This window comes from Podarcis erhardii (assembly GCF_964252035.2).
Source record: "Podarcis erhardii genome assembly, chromosome: 9".
Taxonomy (NCBI): domain Eukaryota; kingdom Metazoa; phylum Chordata; class Lepidosauria; order Squamata; family Lacertidae; genus Podarcis; species Podarcis erhardii.
Window position 1 is genome coordinate 64,723,075 of NC_138512.1, and position 22,282 is coordinate 64,745,356.

General features: G+C 43.7%; 1 protein-coding gene across 3 annotated transcripts in view; it reads left to right on the plus strand.

Moving 5' to 3' along the window:
* The window catches only part of FAM13A (family with sequence similarity 13 member A), a 132,714-nt gene that overhangs the window by 107,873 nt on the left and 2,559 nt on the right, over window positions 1–22,282 (plus strand). For all 3 annotated transcript variants that reach the window (XM_081876714.1, XM_081876713.1, XM_081876715.1), the window contains 9 exons: window positions 4,217–4,367; window positions 12,013–12,226; window positions 12,979–13,117; window positions 13,782–13,863; window positions 13,985–14,205; window positions 14,592–14,675; window positions 16,349–16,444; window positions 19,458–19,541; window positions 21,975–22,171. In XM_081876714.1, the coding sequence (XP_081732840.1) occupies window positions 4,217–4,367; window positions 12,013–12,226; window positions 12,979–13,117; window positions 13,782–13,863; window positions 13,985–14,205; window positions 14,592–14,675; window positions 16,349–16,444; window positions 19,458–19,541; window positions 21,975–22,171 (1,268 nt within the window). The remainder of the gene's footprint in view (window positions 1–4,216; window positions 4,368–12,012; window positions 12,227–12,978; window positions 13,118–13,781; window positions 13,864–13,984; window positions 14,206–14,591; window positions 14,676–16,348; window positions 16,445–19,457; window positions 19,542–21,974; window positions 22,172–22,282) is intronic.

Genomic DNA, 22,282 nt, shown 5'->3' on the forward strand with positions numbered 1-22,282 from the left:
TTCCATGCAGTCACAAAAACAAAGAGCCACAAAAATGCAAAATAAATAGCAAAAACAGACAGACCTCAGCGTAACACTCAAAACGCAAGTGTGGCACTCAAATTGGAAGCGTAACACTCAAAACAGAGCATGTTCAGCTTCTGAAAAAAGTTCACAAACTGGAACACTTCCGGGTTTGCAGTGTTTGGGTTCCAAGTTGTTTGAGTACCAAGGTACCACTGTAGTCCTTGAAGTCCCAAGCTAGAATGAGCGAGCTAGTTAACTGTCAGGGAGTAGCCAATCTCGTCTCTTATTTCTACCAGAGCTTGAGCCTATTTCACGATCAGCAGAGATATTTGACTTTCCTGACAATCCTCCCCGCCGATGCTGCAAATAGGTACATGACAGTGCTTGGATATAAGCAGCCGTCAGAAGAAGCAAAAGTAAAAATAACATTTGTGGCAACAGCGAGCCGTCCATGTGCATTCGGAATGTGTCTGCAAATTCCCTGCATCTCCCTTGGGTTCTGAGCTGCCATTATTTTGCAGAAGGGCTTATGGATTATTCATTGCATTACGAGCTGCATGAATGAGCAAGTAGCTCACCGAGTGTAACCAACACTTAGCGGAGAAAGCACAGAAATCCACTTTCATCCCAAAGCTGTGCAGCCTGCTGTGCAGTGTCAGAGGCAAAACATGGCAATGTTGACTACATTTTTTTTTTATTTTTATGTCCCAAGCTGATGTGGGTGTTTTAACATCTGCTTTAAAGGAGGAATAGGTTGGTGCAGAAATGCACTTCAACCTGTAACATTATGGCTTGTTCTTCCTCCTTATGAACGTTCTAGTTCTGTTTACTTCTGGTTACTGGCAGAAAAATGTTCTGGATGTACACTCTCAGTTGATACGTCTCACTCACTATGTGGAGGGAAGGAGTGACATGGTTTTATTAAGTTACTTGGAAAGATCATTGGGAGTCTTAAGTTACAGTGCCGTGGTACAGCTTGTTTTATAGGGAAAGAGCATTAAGAATGTTCATTCCCACCCTGTGACAAACCCTGTTCCTGAAGTATTATTTTAGCCTTCAAATACTCCGTTTGTTAGGCAACAGGACATGTTCTTGCGAATTGTGGATAAATACCTAGAATTGTCATTTTGACGTTAATTGGTTTGGCTTAATAACATGCCGGTCAAGCATGTGTGTTTTCCTTATTTTTTTAAAAAAAAACATACTTCACAATGTTTCTATCTTTGTCTTTCTTAAAACAATTGCAATATACGTTAAAACAGAAGAAAAGGAAATAGAAGAGTTGTGCAATTGATTGGGGTCAAAACAGTTGAAACGCCAGAGCTTTCGACATAAAAGATGTATGTTTCTCCTTTCGAGCAAAATATTTCCTTCATTGAGCTTTCATATTATTTTAAAGCTGCTTAGTTTTTCTGCATGTGCTTATTTACTTACCGTACCTATTTAAGCAACTAACAAATTAAATTGGGTTGTATCCATCCTTCCTTTTCATATGGGAGATATCCACCAGCCAGTTTGCATTAAATAATACGTTGGGGTTGTTTTTATTCCTTCCAACCCATGGCTACTCTAGGGCAGCATATTCTCTCTCTGCCCCCCACAGACCATTCTCCAACCCAGACTTCATTAGGTCATTATAGCTGTTGCCATCAACTTTTGTTCCGTCATAACCCTCCAGCTGCCCATCTTTATTCCTTCATGAAATCCAAAGCAAGAGACATGCCAGGCACAGCATTTGGGAAAGCAAATCTATCTGTAGTTGTGAGGAACAGTTGATTTTGTCGCCACATCGCTGTCGCTTTAAAACTCAGAATGAATTCAGCCAAGGAAATGTGCCTGTTTTGAACAGAGTTTTTTTTTTCTCTCTCTCTCTCTGTCTCTGTCTCTCGTCTTGTATCTGGTATGCCAAGCAGAAATGTGCTGTATGAGCAGATTATTACCCTTTAGATTCTCTAGCACTTCCGTGGGGCGGTTGTTTATATTTTATACGTCATCATCCTCCTCGCTCAGGCAATCTGCTTAACTTGTGAAGCTTCCTGGGTCTGAAATCTAGATTCTTAATGCAGCATCCTTGACTCCCTCTCAGTGGACCCAGATCCGCTACTTAAGTCTGCAGTCCTATACGCACTTACTGTAGAGTAAGCTCCACTGAACACAATGGAATTCTAAGTAAGTACACATAGGATTGCGCTGTTACAATTTGTTGTTGCTCCTGTTACATGCAAGCCTGGAGACAGTCCTGATTAATTGCAGTCCTAATCAGGACTCTATCCATTTAACTCAGGCTCTAGAAGAAGTGCATTTGCCTCAGAATGAACTTAACCTTCAATTTTGAAAAGAGCAACTCTGAAATGGGTTGCTATTTTCCATATTTTATTAAAATGCAAATCGAAATGGACATCCCAACCTCACTCCCTTCTTCCATTTTTATTTTTATTTTTTTGAATGGTAAAGATCATTTTTTGTATTGATAACTACCCTATGGACCGAGCCTCTCAACCTTGATGTTTTTGTTTTTGTTTTAACTTTATATACCACTCGACTGTAATAAAACCTCTAAGTAGTTTGCAGGAAATATTAAAATTTTCAATGAAAATAGTTTTTATTTAAAAAAAATAAAAATAAGAAAAGGCAATCAAAACCAACAATAAAAAAATAAAAAATGCAGCAACAGCTACATCCCATGTTTTAAGCAGGTACCAAAAAGAAAAAAGTGAAGGCACCTGCCTAGGTCAATCAACAGGGAGTTCCAAAGTTGTAGGTGCTGCCCACACTGAAAGATAAGTTTCTTGCAACTACGGAATGAATATTACATGGCACCTACAACAGTCCCTGTTCTGCAGATATTAAGTACAGTGGTGCCTTGGGTTAAGAATTTAATTCGTTCCGGAGGTCTGTTCTTAACCTGAAACTGTTCTTAACCTGAGGTGCCACTTTAGCTAATGGGGCCTCCCGCTGTGCAATTTCTGTCCTCATCCTGAAACGAAGTTCTTAACCCGAGGTACTATTTCTGGGTTAGCAGAGTCTGTAACCTGAAGCATCTGTAACCAAAAGCGTCTGTAACCTGAGGTACCACTGTAGTTGAGTGGACACATAGGGGATACGGCGATCCTGCAAGTTAAGTGGGCCCAAGGTAATTTTTGTACTGAGGAGGAGGAGCAGGCAGGGTGAAGTCAGACAAGGTAAGCGCGCAAAAGCAAATAACAGAGGGGACCGAGAGCAACGCGTTCTGTGTTCCCAGAGGCAAAATACATCTCCGATGTCGTGTGAGTGAGTGCTAGCACAGCAAAAGAGCTCCTGTTATTCCCCGCCCTCCCATATAAATTATAGATCACCTCCTTGGCAGTTTAGGAATTGTGGGTGGGGGCCAGAGAGAAGATGAGCAGGAAGCATTCCCAGTCCTCTGGCTTGTGTCCCGCAGCTCTGCAGCCTCCAGTTGTTCAATGCCCAAACCCCCTTAGAATTTGGGCTTGCGCAACCGTGTCCCAGAGCTCCTCCATAAATAGTCGTCCTCTCCCCCCACACCCAGCTAGAGAACAACCACAGGAAGCCAAGCCGCAGCCAGCACAGCTTAACGGGCACTAATTGATCTACGCCAGCAGAGCTTGCCCGGAGAGCCTTCGCGGACATTGTCGTCGCTGGTGGCGCTCCTTGTCAGGCGGCTTGGCTTCCTCCAGAGAGAGAGCAGGGAGATGGTGGTGTCTGTTTCCAAAAGACACGTTTCGTTGCTACAGAAGCCCTAGCAACGGGTGGTGGGGTTTTTTGACTGCCTCAAAAGCCTTGTGCTTCAGAAGAAGACACGTCGGCTATTCTGCCTCCTTCTGTATCTCATTCAGCAACCAGAGACTTTATATCAGCTGCTGCTTGCAGTTATGGAGAGAAAAGCCCCCTCTGGACTGCTTGCTGTGACATTTTAAGCCAAGGATAAAGTTTTTGGAGAAAAGGCTTTTATTATTTTTCTGATACTAGTGACCAATTAAAATTGAAAGGGGGCGGGGCTGAGCGGAGATCATTTGGATACTAAGCTGGAAAAGCACCAAAGACTGTTGTTTTGTGTTTATCTATAAAAGAGAAGAAGCCTACTTGATTATTATTTTTGCAAGAACTTGCATCTGCGTCTGTTTTGGGTTTTTTCTTCCCCCTCTCTTGCACTGAACATTGCAAAAAACAACTCTGTGAATTTGTTTCTTGTTCTGGGGGATTGTTGCAGAATTCAAGCATGAAGATCCAGGAGCATCCCAGCATCCCTGAAGCCAAATTACAGAGGAACCAAGATGCCGATGGCCAAGAAGAGAGCTTTGTGTCCGAAGTGCCTCGACTGGACCTGACAGCCTTGTGCAGTGACAACAACAACTGGGAAGGTAGGCTTGCACGAGTGAGAGAACTCTCTCGGCGGTGTGGTTATGTGTCTTGTCTTCCCCCTCCACTTTGGTGACTGACCTGTAGCAACAGGATAGGATGCGGGGACACATGGCTTGGAGAAGAAGAAAGTGAATGTCCTTGTCTTTTTAATTGTCTTTTTTACTTGCTTCATCACAGAGCAGCTGAAAGAATAATGCTCTGGTATTCCTAGCGGTGTCACCATGCAAAACCCAGAGCATCAGCATTATTTTGCTTATCTGGAAGGGATTTCCTTCTGCTTTTCCAAGTTCAGATAACAAATATGAGCATTGGACAAAACTTGCTTACTTTCCCACTCCACTAGTCCTTATATGAACTTATATGAAATTCATTTGTGTGTGTATGTGTTTTCCCTGCATGTAAAATTATGTTGTTGTTGTTGATGATGATGATGATAACAACAACAAATAATAACAACAACAACAACAACAACAACAACAATAATAGTAAATAAGTTGTACACCATCTTATACCCATAGATCTCAGGGCGGTTCACACCATAAAATTACAATATAAAAAAAACTACAGTGTTTGGTAGGGTTTTCCCTTGCTTTAAATATCTTAAATTGATTGTGCTTCAAATGATCTGGTTGCTCTTTCTCAGCTTGACAGGACAGAGATGTTTTGCATTAGCCCTTTTAATGGTTTTCATATGTCTGGACACACACAGGCACACTTCCACTGGAATATCCACTGGGAGAGGAGCAAAGGTGGGAGGGGGAAAATCACTTTCGTTTGTTTACATTCATGAAAACTGCGGTTTTGAATGGGACATTTTTATCTTTCCAAGAAAGGGAAGCTAGGAGTGGCATTTTTCTTTTCTGTGAAATGGCTGTTTTTGTGTTCTCATTCCCAGAGTTTTCTAAAGCTGAAATTGCAAGGGAAATTTTCAGTAATGGTGCTGAAAGGCTAGTATTTGGTCTTCTTCTTTGGAATGCAGAGTTTGGGGTTTCTAATACCCTGTGAATTTTGAACCTTCCTCTTACTATACATGTAATTAATGGTAGCTTATTACCGAGTTCGCATATTTGTAAGTTTGAGGGCAAGAGCAGATACCCTCTTGCCTCTACAAAAGTGAAGCAAACTGTGTGGGGAAATTGTCTTTTTTAGATAGACACCTTTTGGAGTTTATGTCAATTTATACATGCATGCTGCTTATGTTATCAGTTCAGAATTTTAAAGCAGGGTTGATTAAGGCAGCTAAACACAGATTTGCAGTACCAGCAGTTGTGGGTGTTGCTGATGGAAGACACCAGGTGACATGTTTTTAGTTTTGCAAGCTGATAATTTCCTAGATGTGCCCCCCCTGGGTCTGAAGTGCTTCTCATCTTTCATTACGTTTCCTGAATATTCGAATGAGCCATGCCCTGGAAAGGGACAGTTGCTTTTCATCTTTTCAAAGGTGACCTGGATGAGAGTTCCTCTGTCAGCCCCCTGTGGATTCAGCTGTCGTTGGTTGAACCAAAGTATTTCCTTCCCTTCTTTGAAGTCTAGATATTAAATACCAATAGGGCTGTGGCTGGGAGAGGGAGGCAAGAGGGCAGTTGAGTCTTACCTTGAGATTCTCATATCCTTTGAGGCAGAAGTTCCTCTCTACGACAGGGACATTTTAAAAGCGAAAGCTGTAAGCAACGCTTATTTCCACAAGGGTGCTTCTGTGTCACCCTCCCTCCTGCGTGATATCATGGGAAAATATGAGGGTTATGTAAGGGCTAAAAGAGGTGGTGTCAGTTGAAATCTCATCTTACTGTTTTTGAAGCCCCAAAACAAGGGCTGTGAAATGGTGTTGCGGCCACCCATTTGGTAAACAAAGAAAACCAGGAGCATTTCACTTAGTCCCACATTGTCCCCTTCTTTACCATACCATAATTTGTGGCACAGAGTGCGCCCTTTCCTGCAAGACAGCTGTTGAGGTGGGCTGAGGGAGGTGTGGTGTCCATGTTATATCAGCACCCTCACTCGCCACATGCCATTTTAGTGTACACTTGTGGAGATTCTCTGGAAATGAAAATATCTGGAAATGTTATCGCTGTTTGCAACTCATCACGTTGCGGAAGATCTTCCAAAAAGCCCCCCCCCCCCCAGTTAGGGTTCACTGAGCAGAAATTGGCCTTGAAGCAAAAGACTCCTTCAGCATAACCCAGGATTGCTTGAAAAAGTTTATTGGGTGTGTGTAGAACCATATCAAGAAGCTAACATGCAGTTATAAGTGTAGCAGGTATCACTGATTCTTTATCACTACACCTGTGTGATTTTATACATAGCGATGGTGGTTTTATTTGCAGGGCTGTATTTCAGGAGGACACTAATAAAGGAGTAAAACACTTTGTAAGAATCTGGAAAACCAAAGGAAGGTGGTTGGCTCCCAAGTACATTCTCAAACTTTGCAATGCAAAGGATAACTTCTAACACATTTTATCGGATAAGCCTCTTAGAGGCTTCTCTCTGCATTCTGACACTAATTGCTTACACCAATTCAGTGAACTCCGTTAAACTCACTGGGACATATGCTTTGAGTAACGTCCATAGGATTGTTCCGCACGTGTAACTTGTGATAGTTCACTGGAACTGTTTCTACTGAGCTCAGCACTTGGGAGCACACTATATTTCATGGCAGGAAATTCACAGATTCAGCTGAGATAAATGCTATGGGGAAATGCCAAGCAAAGCACCACCATTTTGGGCTGGCCTTGCTGGCCAAGCCAAAAATTGTGTTGACTAGGTTCTGCAATTGGGGGTGATTGTCTGGCATCCACTTATGCTGACTTCACAAAATAATAATGTAGGAATACTAAACTCAATCACCATTCTCACATCAACGAGCCAAAGTATGTGGCTGCTCAGGCCACTTGCACTGAGCTTCCCTTGTGGCGCAGTTTGCCACTCGCATTTTTATTTACTTGGAGAAAGTTTTCACCCAATAAGAACCAATAAGTTGTACTTTTGAATCCATACATAGTTGCACTTCATCTGCCCCTTACAGTTATATTGTGCAATATATTTTACTCCTACAAACACACATATATTTTTACAGAAGGGGCAGGGAGGAGAGCTATTTATTCCTACAGTCCTCCCAGTTCCCTTTCTTTTTTAGCATGGTGCTTTTCTGTTTTCTATGGGACCACAATCTCACAACTATTACTTCACCCTCCTCTTGGCTACCCATCACCAGGTGCCCCTACCACACTTGTCAATGGGTCTCATGACCCTTAATCCCACACTAGACAACCCATGCTCGTTGCTACATTTCTGTTGGAACCCTTATTGCTCACCCCAAAACCCATTAGTCCTCTTGGCCTTGCTTACTGGGACAACTTCATATTGTAGCTTGAGCATTTGCAGGTAATAGTCTTCTTCTTCAAATGTAACCAAGGAAGAACTACTTTTGATGTTCCCAACCACTCAAGGATCACATAGGGCATGGGATAATGTCACAGTGCTCTGTAGCCAATCCTACTTGTCTGTGAGGCGACGCCACTGAACGGAAGTTCAAACAAAGAAGGGAACATTTTCAAAAGGCTTGAGATGGCCTTGCCTGATTGTAGCAGTTTGGCACTGCTTCAGATATTTTGGGAAACGAGCTAGTAGTTAATGAATTAAGTGCTGACAGCGACTAATTTTTCCTGTCATTTTTGTGGTTTTGCCCTCTATAGTTGCTTGTAATTTACACCATGTACAATTTGTACTGTTTTGAGACTAGAATTTTTGTAACACTGATGGTATCTGTATAGTAGTTTTTACAACATGTATACACTTAATCCTTAAATATGTTGAATATGTTAACTGTTTAGAATAGACAAAATATTTAAGATAGCTAAGTCCTAAAGGAGGGTATGGTCTTGTTGTTGTTGTTTGGTTTTCCTTTGTGGGTGTGAAATAAGTAAATGTTTCCAGTCTTGAAATTGACCATACTGACCTGTTGAGTTTAGAGACGGTGGCATGCTGTACTGCCTCGGATGCTTTTAACGCCTTCTGTGCTGCTATCATTTGTCACTACGGAGGTATTAAGAGAGTTAGCACTTTCATAGGCACCTACGCAGTTGCAGGGAAGCCTGTAGAGCTGATGGCAGAATCATGTGATAAAGCTTCCATCTAACTTTTGGAACAACCAGTTTTTACAGCTTTATGGTGCGAAATCCCTGTCGTTTTCCTCCAGTTGCTTGGTTTCTGTAAGTGCACCCCAGGTGGTGAAACAGAAAGAAGCGTATAACTGCTTGGAAGCATGTAGTTAACTTTCAGTGGAGCAAATTCAGTAGTTATTTCTTACCTTTCCTCTTTGCTGGCATATTTGTAAGAACTAGGCACTAAGTATGTAGAAATGACCTTGCTGTTGACAACAGTGGCCAGTCAGATGTTTCTGGGAAGCTCAGAAGCAGAGCTTGTTCATGAAAACAACCATTCCCTGTTATCTTTACCCCCAGCATCTACCACAGGACTACTGCTGTAAACATTGAGGTTGTATTTATAACTAGCCATTAATAGACTTTACCTTGTCAAAATTTGTCCTAGCGTTCTTTCCAGCCATAAGCTACTTCCCACTGCCTACATCTGCTGGAAATTCCACAAGCCCTCTACAACATAATTTTCAAAAATGTTTCATCCAGGCCAAATTCCTCTCTGCTTATGTTGTCAACCTTTGCCATATGGTCCTCCCATTCCTTCCCTTCCTTGCTTAAAGAATAGCAACTCGAAAACTGGGAAGAAGCGTTTGCAGTTGGCGTGCTAGGACAGAGTGGAGGATAGATAATGCGGGATTTCCCAAATGTCAACAGTATCCCCGTTAGATAACCATTTGACTTGGAGCTATTTATGAGGAGATTTTGGGCAGTGGGTATTTTCAGGAGTCATTTCGTCGCCTAAGGCAAAGGACAAAATGGCGCCCCCTCATTCCATGTACAAAAATTCAACTGGACTGCCAGTTGGATTTTACCTCAACACTGATGGTGGGACAGCATCCTCCACTGTACTCGAGGGCAGCAGGCCAACTTAGGGGGCACAGACAAGAGCAGAGATGGGGAGCGGGTTTAATTGTAGGGCAAGCCCTGCCAGTTTATCTGTTCATCAACATCAAATGATAAAGCTTCCCCATTATGCTTGGGGGGTGAAGGTGAAGGTTGGAAGCATGAATGTTCTTCTATTTATTTATTTTTTTGTGGGGAGGGGGGGTGAAACATATCTCACTGCATGTTGAAAAGTGGCTCACCTGGAAGAAGACTAGGCCTAATCCTTCTCCCTGATATTTCAGTTTTCTCATACAGGGAGAAAGTGGGGGAAAGTGTTCAAACAGGGAGAAAGTGGGGGAAAGTGTTCAAACATGCTTCAGCAGTGTGGATCAGGAGTATCAACCCCTTGATTATGCTGAATGTATAAGCTGGACATTGATGCAGGAAAGTTGGCAGTGAATGACTGTGGGGTGGGGTGATTTAGCTGGACACAACAAAAGAGTTCCAAGTTACTAAAGCCAAAGACCTGATGACTGACTAGTACAAGATCAGAACTAAGCACTTTAGAAGCAGGAAAATCATTATTTTTAAAGCTCGATAAGACTTTTTGTAGCTGTTCCACTTTTTCCTAAAAGTTGTACCGCTTGGGGGGCAGTTGCTGTGTTTTGACTCCAGAGTTCCCTTTCAGAATTACAAGTTCAAAGCCACAAATCTTAAACCACCTAATCCCAAGAAGCTAAGTAGGAGCATGCAAACCAGCTTAGTAAACTATCCAAATGCAGAATATTAAGAGTCCTCATGGGATCTGGTGAGACTGGTCACAAGACAAAGCATTATTTTTCAGTGTGTTCCAATACACTTGATCATCCTGGTTTCCTGTCTTGATTTATTTATTCCCTTTCTCAATCTCTCACACAAAACATGTTATACTTAAAACTGGCCAGTGAAGGCCAGCCACCAGATAAGAGCTGATTTGTACTTTGTGGTGCTAGTCTGAGATGTGAAAATGGGATTGGTTGAATCTAAATATTATAGCCTATTCATTATTTCACAGAAGGATAGGGGTAAATGCCTGTTGCCTTATCATTCAAAATAACAGAAGCTTGGCTGCAAATGCAAGGTAGCATAAGGTTTGATGATGTCACAAAGGAAAAGAGGAAAGCTTCAGCAGAGCATGCTGGGAAGGCACGAGTGACCAACCTTGGTCAGGTAGACGGTCTCCATCTTTGGGAATACAGGAGGATTGACAATGGACGTGAAATTTGTTCTTAACAGAAATTTGTTTGGGGACCCTTGCTATATTACTGTAGTCTTCCAACAGCTGTTAAATAGAGGTGTCTTTACTGAGGTTTGCCAGCCATGGAATGCTTGGACTCTCCAAGATCCTATGTCCTTTCCAAGTTTTGATTCCTGGGTTTCTTTTCTGTGGTTTCCATAGATGGGACCTGGTGCCTCAAATGTGCAAAAGCTCTCTAGCACCACTGAGCTATGGCCTGGTTCCCTGTATCAGTTGAGAAAGCAAGGGATTGTCACTTCAATGCTGAATTAAAACATGATAAAAGCATGCAGATGCAACAGCCATCACCCCTTTCAATCTGTAGTTACCACTTTAGTAATAGCTTCTTCTAGTTGGATAACAGTACAGGATATCGCAAAATAGATGCCAGAGCACATTGCCCAGCCCTGTTGCTGAACATCATGAAATGTATCAGGCTGACGTAGTTTTTAGTGGGATTGTGTATTGAAGGTTTTTATGGCTTCATGGTCGTCTTAGGGGCATTTGTTTTTATGCAGTATGAGCCAATTCAAGAGGCACCAGCCAATATGATGTGTAGAGTTAAGGTATCTCTGGATCTCGGGGCATGCACTGTTGACTTGTGTCTGTGATCAGCGTAAATTAGCTGTGTGCATGTTGAAAATATTGATACATCCCACTCTTAATTGGAGCATCAATCCATTCATCTTCCCAGAGACTGACTGAAACAAACCTGACCGTAGAGCAGCCTTCCCCAACTTGGTTCTCCCCATGTATTTTGGACTACAAGTTCCATCATCCTTGGTCATGGGCCTGTCTAAAATATCTTGATGGCATCAGGCTGGGGAAAGTTGTTGTAAAATGAAAACCTCTGCTAGTACTAACCTTACACTCAAAATAATGAGGGAAGGCCCCTTTCCTTGATTTGCCACAACCCAAAATAAGGTTAGGCACATTCTAGCCTTGTTTGTGTATTCTTCACCACCCTCCCTTTAAAATGTGTGTTATCGTTTCATGTTTCAGCCTTTCTCCTGAATAGCAATTTCCTGACTCTGATTTCTTCTTCACACCAGTGTGTTGCCAGTTCTAGCAAGGTTCAAGGACCAACAGAAATGGCATGATAATTAGCATTGATCTAGGGCAGCCTCTTCATTCTCCAGAGGTTGTTAAGACTACAACTCCCATCATCCCTGACTACTGGTGGAGCTGACTGGGGATGGTGGGAGTTGTAGTCTTAACAACCTCTGAGGAACCCAGAGATTGAGGAGCGTTTGTCTAGGGGAACTGGAGATTGAGGAGCGTTTGTCTAGGGGAACAATCCTTATTGACCATGCTAGAAAATCAGACCTATTCAACTAAAAAAAAAGGTCAATAATCCATTGTTGCTCCCTTCCAATTGATTTCCAGAGCCCGTCCCTGCCTTCTCCTCCTGGCAACGTGATGGCTTAGATTCCAACGAAGCTCGCCTCTCTCCTCAGGCTGGCCGCCTCATTCGCCAGCTGCTGGATGAAGACAGCGACCCAATGCTATCCCCTCGTTTCTATGCCTACGGGCAAAGTCAGCTGTACCTGGATGACACAGAAGTTCCTCCTTCTCCTCCCAACTCACATTCATTCATGAGGTAGGTGGGTAAGTGGTCACTCCAAAAAGACCCCAGAACAGGCCGGAATAATTACCTGTGCTTTTAGCGGAAAACATAGGTGCAGTGGAATGAGGAATGTGGCTTCCCCCCTCCCCGGAGAATCCTGGGAACCGTCATTTGCTAAGGGTGGTGGGAATGTTATCTCTGTGAGGGCTGAACTACTGTTCCCAGAATCCTTTGGGGGAAGCTATGTGCTTTTGAAAGCATGGTGTGGTTCTCTTCAAGTGAGGCATCTCACTCTTGTTTTCTCATTTCCTTTTCCAACTGATGCTCAGCGTTTTGTGTCTTCTGAACATGCTTGGTCCTCATTGGACTGCTTTTGGTGTTGGTTGCCTTATTGGTTTTGCTTTAAAATATTTTTCCTACTACCACCAACTTCAGGGTTTTCCTGAGAATGTCAGTACCTGCCTCTTGTAGACCCTGTTTTGTTTTGATTTCATTTCTGTCAGCACTCAACACCTGAGTTTGCTATTGTTGACTTGAGACTACGGTGGGGCAGGGAGCATCTTTTAAGGTCTTGACTTTTGCCTGGAGAGATGCTGCCAGTCAGAATATACAAGTTCTGGGCTAGATGGACAGATAATCTGACCTGATATTATTAGGCAAGTTTTCTTTGCTCCTGTTTAAGGATCTTACTGGCTTCTTGGGGAATCTGGAGTTCTCTGTATCGTATAGAGCCTTCTTTCCTGTTAACACCAATTAATTCAGTCATTTCCTCGCCTTCATCACAGGAGAAGAAGTTCTTCTTTGGGGTCTTATGAAGATGACCGAGAAGATCTGACACCAGCACAGCTGACCCGCAGGATTCAAGGACTGAAGAAAAAGATCAGGAGGTTTGAAGACAAATTTGAAGAGGAGAGGAAATACAGAGTAAGCTGTTCAGTGTCAGTTGTCCTGAGGGACTGTATTGCTAAGCGGCAATTTTTTTCTGTGGGTAGCGCAGCAAAGGGAATGACTGACAGCTTTTTAAGACCTTTCATTCCTAGGCTGCAGTCCTGTGCCCACTTAAGTTGGGAGCAAGTCCCATTGAACTCAGGTGAAATCACAAACGAGTAAACATGCACAGGATTGAGCCATTCCATTCACTCTTTTCAGCTGGCTAAGGAATGCTACGGATTTGCGTGTTGGGGTTTTTCAAGGTTGCATTTCTCTGTGATGGTGTCTGTTGCCCTCCTACCTGCGACACTTTGAAGAGTCTTTGACATTTGCAGAGAGAAGGTTTGCTTTTTTCGTAGCAAGTCCAATAACAAAGCATACACTGTTATTTCCTCTAGAATATTACCTGTGCTAAGCAGCACTCGTAGAGTAAGTAAGATGCCAGGAGCATGTAGAGAGGCTACCCAAGTCTTTTGTGCAACCACCAGCCACAACTTCTGTGATGCATGCAAAGTGGTTCCTGGTAGCCAGAAGGTCCTTAGCTGTTATCCAGCTTTCATTAGAGCAAATAAGCTCTTGAATGCACCCTTGCTTTCAATATCTGTCATCTCCAGTCATTAAAAAAGCATTCCCATCTATTTGTCCTCCCCCCTTATAGCCATCACACAGTGACAAAGCAGCCAACCTGGAGGTGCTGAAGTGGACAAATGACCTTGCAAAGTTTCGGAAGCAGCTGAAAGGTGAGATATCCTGGCACGTGACCTTCAAACTCAACGTAATTGTCCTGCAGTGGTTCCATCTGGTGCCTATCCTGAAAAGACACACTCTCCTTTTATTTCTTTGTTCCTCTTCCAAAACTAGAGTCAAAGCTGAAGATGTCAGAGGAAGACCTGGCTCCTGTGATGCGTCAACGTAGCAATACACTCCCCAAAAGTTTTGGCTCCCAGCTAGAAAAGGAGGAAGAGAAGAAGCAGGATGTGTCTGATAAATTGGCTAAGCCAGCAGTGGAGGCAACCCTGGACGCCATCCAGAAGAAGCTCCAAGAGAAAAGGACCGAGGCAAACCGCCCGGAAGACATTAAGGTACACATACCCTAGATGTGCGTACTGGGCATGCACCCCAGCCAGCACGTGATTGGCCTTTTGCCTGAAGGGGGCTGCCTTGCTTAAGATGACGATTGACAGCCCAAAAATAACATGCTGGCTTTTTAGATGTTTTCTCTTCCATTTACTGTTATGTATTGGTTATCATTCATTTGGTTATTATTGTTATTTCCTGAACAATGGTTTGTATGAGGTGCGGCAAATAAGATGAAATAAATGGTATTGTGAATCAGGATCTTGTGCTCTGTATAGCTCCTTTTTGAGGGACTGGGAACGGGACGGGGAAATATTAGGGATAAATTTGTAGGAACCGCAGTAATGCAATTGTTTCCCTTCCGCCCTGCCCTTGCTTGCTTTTTATACAGGATATGACCAGAGATCAGATAGCAGCAGAGAAGGTGGCTCTCCAAAAAGCCCTCTTGTATTATGAGAGCATCCACGGAAGACCAGTAAGTACATCAGCATCCGTGTAAAATGTGTTCTGTATTTCGTCGCTACAAACTACGAAATGGCAAATTGTAGGGAAGTTTGCCAGTTTCTCGAACCTGTGCAAAAGTGCAGCAACTGATGACTTAGCTCTATAGTATGGAGTGAAGGCTTTCCCCTGCGTACATCACAGCAACATTTTGTCACTACTTATGGTCCTTTGTTCAGGGAAACAGATAATTAGTCAAAATGTCCTTTTGAACGTGACTGGTAGCGATGTTTTTAAAAAAGTCCGTCCCCACCCCACCCTTTTTCTGGAGTTGTTATTTTCTCTTAGGAAAAAGTTCTGATTTCTTAAAATTTTGTGTTGTTTTTTATTAAATTTGTATGCCACCCTTCATCCATAGATCTCAGGGCAGTTCACAACATAAAAAAATACAATATAAAAACACAAAATACATTTCCTCCAGTGTTGACCCTTACAAAACTATGTTGGTTATTCAACAAGTAAGGAAAACATTTTGGAGGCATGGAGAGAGCCATCATATGGGTTATTTATGGCCAACAGCTGAGTGTTGTTTCCCCCCATTTGCTGTTCTGATAACGTTTTCTTCTTGTCTGTTTTTTTGTTTTTGTTATTCTTGAAATGTGTGCTACTCAGGCCATTGTTTAAGCATTGCAATTGCCTTGTTTTTATTTTTCCTTCTTGGAAGCCATGTTCCATAGCCCCACCTAACAACAGGGTTATTACTGTCATTATAGATTTCAAAGGAGGGTTACAGGGGCAATGCGAAGAAAACAGTTTCCAATAAGTAATTTAACTTGTCTGCCTCCTCTGAAAAGCCGGACACTGGGGGGTATAAATCCATGCAGAAGTTAAATCTGTGCAGTAATATAATGCAAAGAAATACACTAAACTACTTCCAGAAGCCCTCTTTTCATGACATCTCACAGCTTATTATGCTTCTCTCTTTGCAACACTTATCTTGTGGTTGACAAAGCTGCTTGTTTTGCTAAAGTTGCTTATAAAAAAAAGCAGAAAATGGGCAAAGGCTTTTTAGATAACATGGAGGCAAGAACAGACCTTCAACTTAGACCAGGCATCCCCAACCTTCGGCTCTCCAGGTGTTTTGGACCACAGTTCCCATCATCCTTGACCACTGGTCCTGTTAGCTAGGGATCATGGGAGTTGTAGGCCAAGACATCTGGAGGGCCACAAGTTGGGGATGCCTGACTTAGACCATTGAAAGGAGCTGGGCATTATTGGTTTTGGAATAAGAAAAAGCCCTCCTGATCAGACAACCAGATTCTTACAGGAAACTCCCAAACAGAACAGGAGTGCAGTGTCTCCAGCAACTGGTATTCAGAGGCATATTGCCAAGTTGGCAATAAAAATGAAGCCTAATTTAGAACTGCAGAAACGGAACTATACATCTGGGCAGGGCAATCTGCCAAGCGGGTTGAAGAACTGATGACAGAGAACCCAGGTTTTCACCAGGCTTCTTGGTGGATGGGAGAGAGGGGTTGGCCTCTGTTTTAGTTTCAGCACCTGCTGAGGAAGCGATAGTCCTGCCTTCTCGCAGGAGGCTTGGCAGAGGGCAGTGAAATAGTTGGCGCAATAGTCACAGTCTGTTGTTTCCTGCAAACTCCCATCACCACGCCTCTCAAGCAGCCAACTGTGCCTTCGTCATTTCAGGTAACGAAACATGAGCGGCAGATGATGAAGCCCCTGTATGACAGATACCGCTTAGTCAAGCAGATCCTCTCGAGAGCCAACAGCATCCCTATCATCGTGAGTATAAACCTTTTCTGCATGGATAGCTTGAGTGGACCTTGTCTCATTGCTGGCAGCGAGAGAGGGAGAATCCTATCTTTGTGCACCGCATTGGACATAATGCCTCAGTCGCAGCCATTTTTCCCTTTATGGTAGCAGCTGGATGAGCATGTGCATAGGAAGAGTAAAGAGGGCCGGCCCTAGCGTTAGTTAAACTGAGTTAACTGCTTCAGGTGGTGGACCCAGAGAGGTAGAATTGGGAGTCCCCCTCCCGCCTGGCCACTTGCCTCCACTGGCCTGCTGTGCCTTTTCTGGCCATTCAGCAAGGCCTTCCATCTCCTCTGCATAGCTGTCAACGTTTCCCTTTTCTTGCGAGGAATCCTATTCGGAATAAGGGAATTTCCCTTTAAAAAAGGGAAACGTTGACAGCTATGCTCCTCTGCCCTTGCCTCATTCCGGATGGCGCAGCTTTGAAGAGGCTAAAAACAGTGCTGAGAATTAGGGGGCAATTTTCGAAGTTGATGTAGGTTTAAACTTCCTCCCCCCCCCCCCCGGCCAATCCCCAATTTTGGGCACCAGTTAAGAGTTGCAGCAATGCCACAGCCAGAATGCTTCATTCTGATGAAGGACCTTGGGCTGTCCTAGACGGAGGAAGGAGGTGGAAAGCCATGCCGGCACTGCTGGCACTAAATCAGCAGCAAAACAACAAGAAGAAAGTAAAAGCGGGGGAGGGGACCATTCAGGCAGCACAGTCCCTTGTGCCAGCCTTGGGAGTAAAGTACTTCTGCATGGGGAGAGCTGTTGCTGCTGAATCAGTCTCAGAGGCCTTGGGGAGAAGGTCCTCAAGATGGAGGCAGCGTTTCACAAAGAGATCTTAACACTACTAGCATTGCACCTGTGGACCACATGGGATGCTACAGTCTGCACTAAACCCCTCTCTGGTGTGGGTTTCTTGCGCCATGCCAGTGAGTAGTAAGAAGAGCAGTTCAAGCTCTTCTCAGGATGCAGACACCTGAGATTTGGGTGTGCTGAATGAGCATGACCCCTGGGGTCTAAAATCTCAGGCCCCAATATCAGTGGAATTCCTTGTCCATAAAGAAGCAGGCAGTTCACACCACACATTTACCCCCTCGATTTGCGATCAGCAACTGTAGACTTAAGACTTCTGGCAGTTCACAAGGGAGACTGGGCCAGGGACTTGGCTTACGTTTCTTTGAGGGAACCAGCATCCCTGCCCAGTTGGCCGTCCTTGAGACTCCTTTGGCTGAAGGGAGGGAGCAATTAGACATCCTGTTTCTTCTGACCCGTGGAGGAGAAAGCACAGCAGTTTCCTCCACAAACACAGTTGTGCTAGCAGAGGAAGAGAGAAAGATCCCACTTGAATAGAGGTTGGGGCATCTCTCTTTCTCCCCCCACCCCCCAACTCAAAGACACATATTTTAATTTTGCATTACAATCTGTACAGACTTTCAGAGAGTCAACCGCTTTGGCACTTTAAAAAAAATACCATAGTACAAAAGGTAGATTGCAAATTGACTTTTCAGCTGATACAAAATTCCACATTAAAAAAAGAGAAATGGAACCCAAAATTCTATGATTAGGGGAAGAAAATTGATGCCTCAGGGACATTCTGGGGAATAGCATTTTTTCTGGGTTGCAGCATTGACTTGAATTCTAAGATAACTTAAGGAAATTAACAGGCGAGAAGTTTCCCATCGCCTTCTTCCCACTGCAATGGCCTATTCCTCCCAAAAAGCCTCTCCGAGAGAGTCAGGGGTCATCTGGAATGGGAATGGGCAGCAGAGATGACCAGACAGGAAACTTGTTTTTTGTAAACTTCTTTAAGTTAGCATGCCTCTGACCCAAGCTTTGATTTTTAAAATTTTATTTATTTATTTATTTATTTATTTATTTATTTATTTATTTATTTATTTATTTTATTTGAAAGAGGAAGTTGGCACAGTTTGAGATTATTTGTTGTTTTGTCAAGCGGGGGGTGGGCAGTAGTTGTAGGAGGAGGAGCTGCCACATTCTCCTGACTACAGGGCTTAATTGTTGAGGAACACATTTGAAGTTTGCCTTTGTGACCGTGAGGACCAGCCAGACACCTGATTTCAGAGCAAGAAAAAGGGAGAAAATGTGCCAGTTTCCACATTGGGTTATTGCATCTCTTGAGTGCACTGTGAGTGCTGCTTACCAGGCCTTCTGGCCATTCAGCCAGTGCAAACAAAAGATACTTTCCTCTTACTTTCTGCCTCTTTATTTTAATGAATGAGAGTTTATTTTTACTAGTTTGCTGCTGCCCCCTCCCAGCCTTCGCCTTGGCAGGGGAATAAAAGTTTTCTATTCAGATGAATGGATGGGATGCCATTTGGGTTATTGGGCATTGTCACATTTACCCTGATAAGCACATGCTTCTTCTGGGCCCAGGACACTACCCAGCAAAAGATTTCTCTTCTGCAGGTCCCCTTGAAAGCAAGAGGAATTGCACAAATGCAGTCTTCAGTCCCATTAATTTCAGCAAGCACTTAAGCAAGGGAAAGCTCTCTGAGGGGTTGTTTTGATTCCATATGCATGGAATCAATGTCATATTTCATTTGATCCATGACAAGCATCTGAGTATCCAGTCCTCTGCAGTCTGGATCTCCATCTCGCTCACAACCATACAGTTCCCTTTGAGCATGTCTGAATAAGGCAGCCCCTGATTGTGCATCAAAACTGCTTCTTGCACCAGAGCCTTTTTGTTGAGGCTCATTTGCTTAGCCTTGGGAGTACACTGCAGCCATCTTTCTGCATCTAAAAGCATAATGGGTAAGGCAGCTACTAGACAGTGTTTCCATATTGCGTGGAAAGATGATGACAATAATAATAATAATGGTTGTTGTTAGATTCGACCCTGACACTTCTTAATGAAATGCATTATTGGGGAGACTTTTAAGGTTTTAATCCAGAAATGAATGAGGAATGGGAGTTAGGAGAGATGGTGGAGGAAGGGGTCATTATGTAACCTGCTTGTTAACGCCTGTCACAGGGTTCCCCCTCCAGCAAGCGGAGAAGCCCTTTGCTGCAGCCAATTATCGAGGGTGAAACTGCTTCCTTCTTCAAGGAGATAAAGGTGAAAAAAACCTCCCACTGCTAACTCATTTGCTCAGCCTGCATCACTTCCCTTCTCCCACAATGAAAGTGATAGACACCCCTTTCTTTCTTTCTTTCTTTCTTTCTTTCTTTCTTTCTTTCTTTCTTTCTTTCTTTCTCTCTCTCTCTCTCTCTCTCTCTCTCTCTCTCTCTCTCTCTGTACATAATTGCTGGTTCCTGCCTGCCACTGTCACAACTGACCCTTCAGTGCCTCCTCCTTCCTCCTCTTTTGCCTCCCTTTTGATTTGCAAAATGCGCAATTTATTCCTTGCACCCTTGCCGCCTTCCCCTTCCTAAGATGCTGTTTTTGCAATTTTTACTGCTTAGCTTTCTTTGGCTCATATGCTGGGCTTTGGCCCAGATCTACAGCCGCGGCAGAATAAGGTGGTAGAGTTCTGAGGGGGCAAGAATAGACCGTACCACTTCAGACTGCAGGTTGAGGGATCTCTCTCCTGAATGTCTCCACTTGAATAGAGTTCTGCGAGCTTTCTGCTCCAGAGAGGGTTGCTTCCTTTTTACTTAGGAAAATGTTTTTGAAAATGTGATCACCTCCCCTGCCACACACAAATCCTGTAGTCTGGACTGAAACAATCCATTCTGCCACCACATTTTGCCCAAATCTGCCCTAGGTTGGGCTTGAGCAAACCTAAGACTTCCTTGCCACACTTCATACTTACTTGAATTGTGTCTCCTCATGTGACACCCCCATGATGTAATAATAATAATAATAATAATAATAATAATAATAATAATAATATATTTATACCCCACCCATTTGCCACTCTGGGCTGCTTCCAACAAAATATTAAAATACAGTAATGCATCAGACATTAAAAGCTTCTCTAAATGTTCTCAGTAATGGTTTCATACCTTTGTAACGGAGAGCAGCCTTCCCCCAGCTAGCACTGATGGGAGCTGTGGTCCAAATAACCAGCATTTGTATATTCTTTAGAGGCAGAGCCTGATCTTACTGGGACAAATCCTAAGCGCTTAACGTGGGCTGGAGGAATCCTTCAGGAATGCACTAAAGGTGTTTGTCTGCATCGCCTCTTCCAGGACCACCAGCCCCTACCCCTTCTTTTTCAGTTCCCAGATATGAAATATTTGAAGATTGAACATGAATGTTTAATACCAGGTTCCATTGACTCAAAGCATGGGCAGCTACCCACCCCCCTAAATCAAGTAAATCAATAAAAAGACTTAACTAATTGAGGTTCTGCCCCTTCAACATAAAGCCTGCTCCACTAACATAAATCCTGACTACACACCCATGTCTCGGAGTGATGGCGGCTTTTTTGGTTCTGCCAAATCCCAGTTGGCAAAGCCCCCTTTGCACTTTCCTTGGATGAGAGCAAAGCCCTTGGCAGCATTTGCTCTGGGAGCGCTGCAGTTAGAGGAGAATCTGAGCTCTCCCACCAGCCCTTGGAGCCGGCTCACAGTGGCAGCCCCCGTCACTGGCTTCAAGCGTTCAAGCCACTCAAGATGAAGCGATAACCTGTCCAAAGTTAGAAATGTGAACTTCCACAGCAACCCCCCCCCCAAAAAAAAAAAATTTGTTAAGCTGTTCAACTTAACAAGGCAGAATAACCAGGCATTCTGTTTCCTTGCTGCAATGCAGGGATAGGAATGGGTTTTGGCAGCTCTACCACAACACAACCCAGCAACTCCTGAGGTTCTTCCCATTCACCATCATCCCTTGACCATGTGTGGGGAGAGAGGCCCCACCCACACCTCACTCCAGAGGCAGAACTTGAAGGAAGCTTGTGAATCGTGCTAGGAGAACCTCTAAGTCAGGCATAGGCACAAACTCCGGCCCTCCAGATGTTTTGGGACTACAATTCCCATCATCCCTAGCTAACAGGACCAGTGGTCAGGGATGATGGTCCCAAACATCTGGAGGGCCGGAGTTTGCCTATGCCTGCTCTAAGTCATTATATGCCAGGTGTTATCCAATTGTTGTTAGAATACCTCCCCCATCAGTCCCAGGGATGATGGGAGTCCAACAATACTTGGGAAGGTCACCAGTTCCCCAACCCTGCTCTAAACCAAGGGGGGAAAGTTAACATCCTTTTCGTTCCCTTCTTCTCCTGCATTTACCTTGCCCTGACATCATTCTAGGAGCTTGTGGAGACTTCTTTAACAAGCTGAGGCTTCCATTACTTAAGCTTTGCCTGCCTTAGAATATACAGAAGTCTTGGAAGTGGTCTCCATGCAGCAGCCATTAACACATCCACCAGCTGCGTATTAACACTTGCAAGGGGCCTTGGGCCTGATCCGGCAGGGATCTTCTCGCAATCTGGTGCTATAGACCGCTTCTTTGTGTGTTTGGAATGTGGCCACATTGCTTCTGGGAATGCGGCCAGTAAAGATAGCACAGGCAATGGTAATAATTGGTCCCGAAATGTCTCTGCAGGAGGAAGACGATGGTTCTGAAGAAGACAGCAACGCGAAACCAGATTTCACGGTCACCATAAAGCCGGATTTCAACGTGAGAAGTTTCTTGGACCATCTAGAAGATGATGGCGACGGCTTTGTTTCTCCGGTGGATGATAGGATCTCTTCAAAAAGCAGCCAAGATATGGGGCTGTCAAATCTTCATGCTGCCTCCATGTATGTCAGGTTTTTGGCTGTCAGATTCATGTTCTGCATACTGTGTGTTTGGGCTAAGGTGATAACTAAAATTAGGAAAGGGATCTATAATATATAATTGTTACTTATACT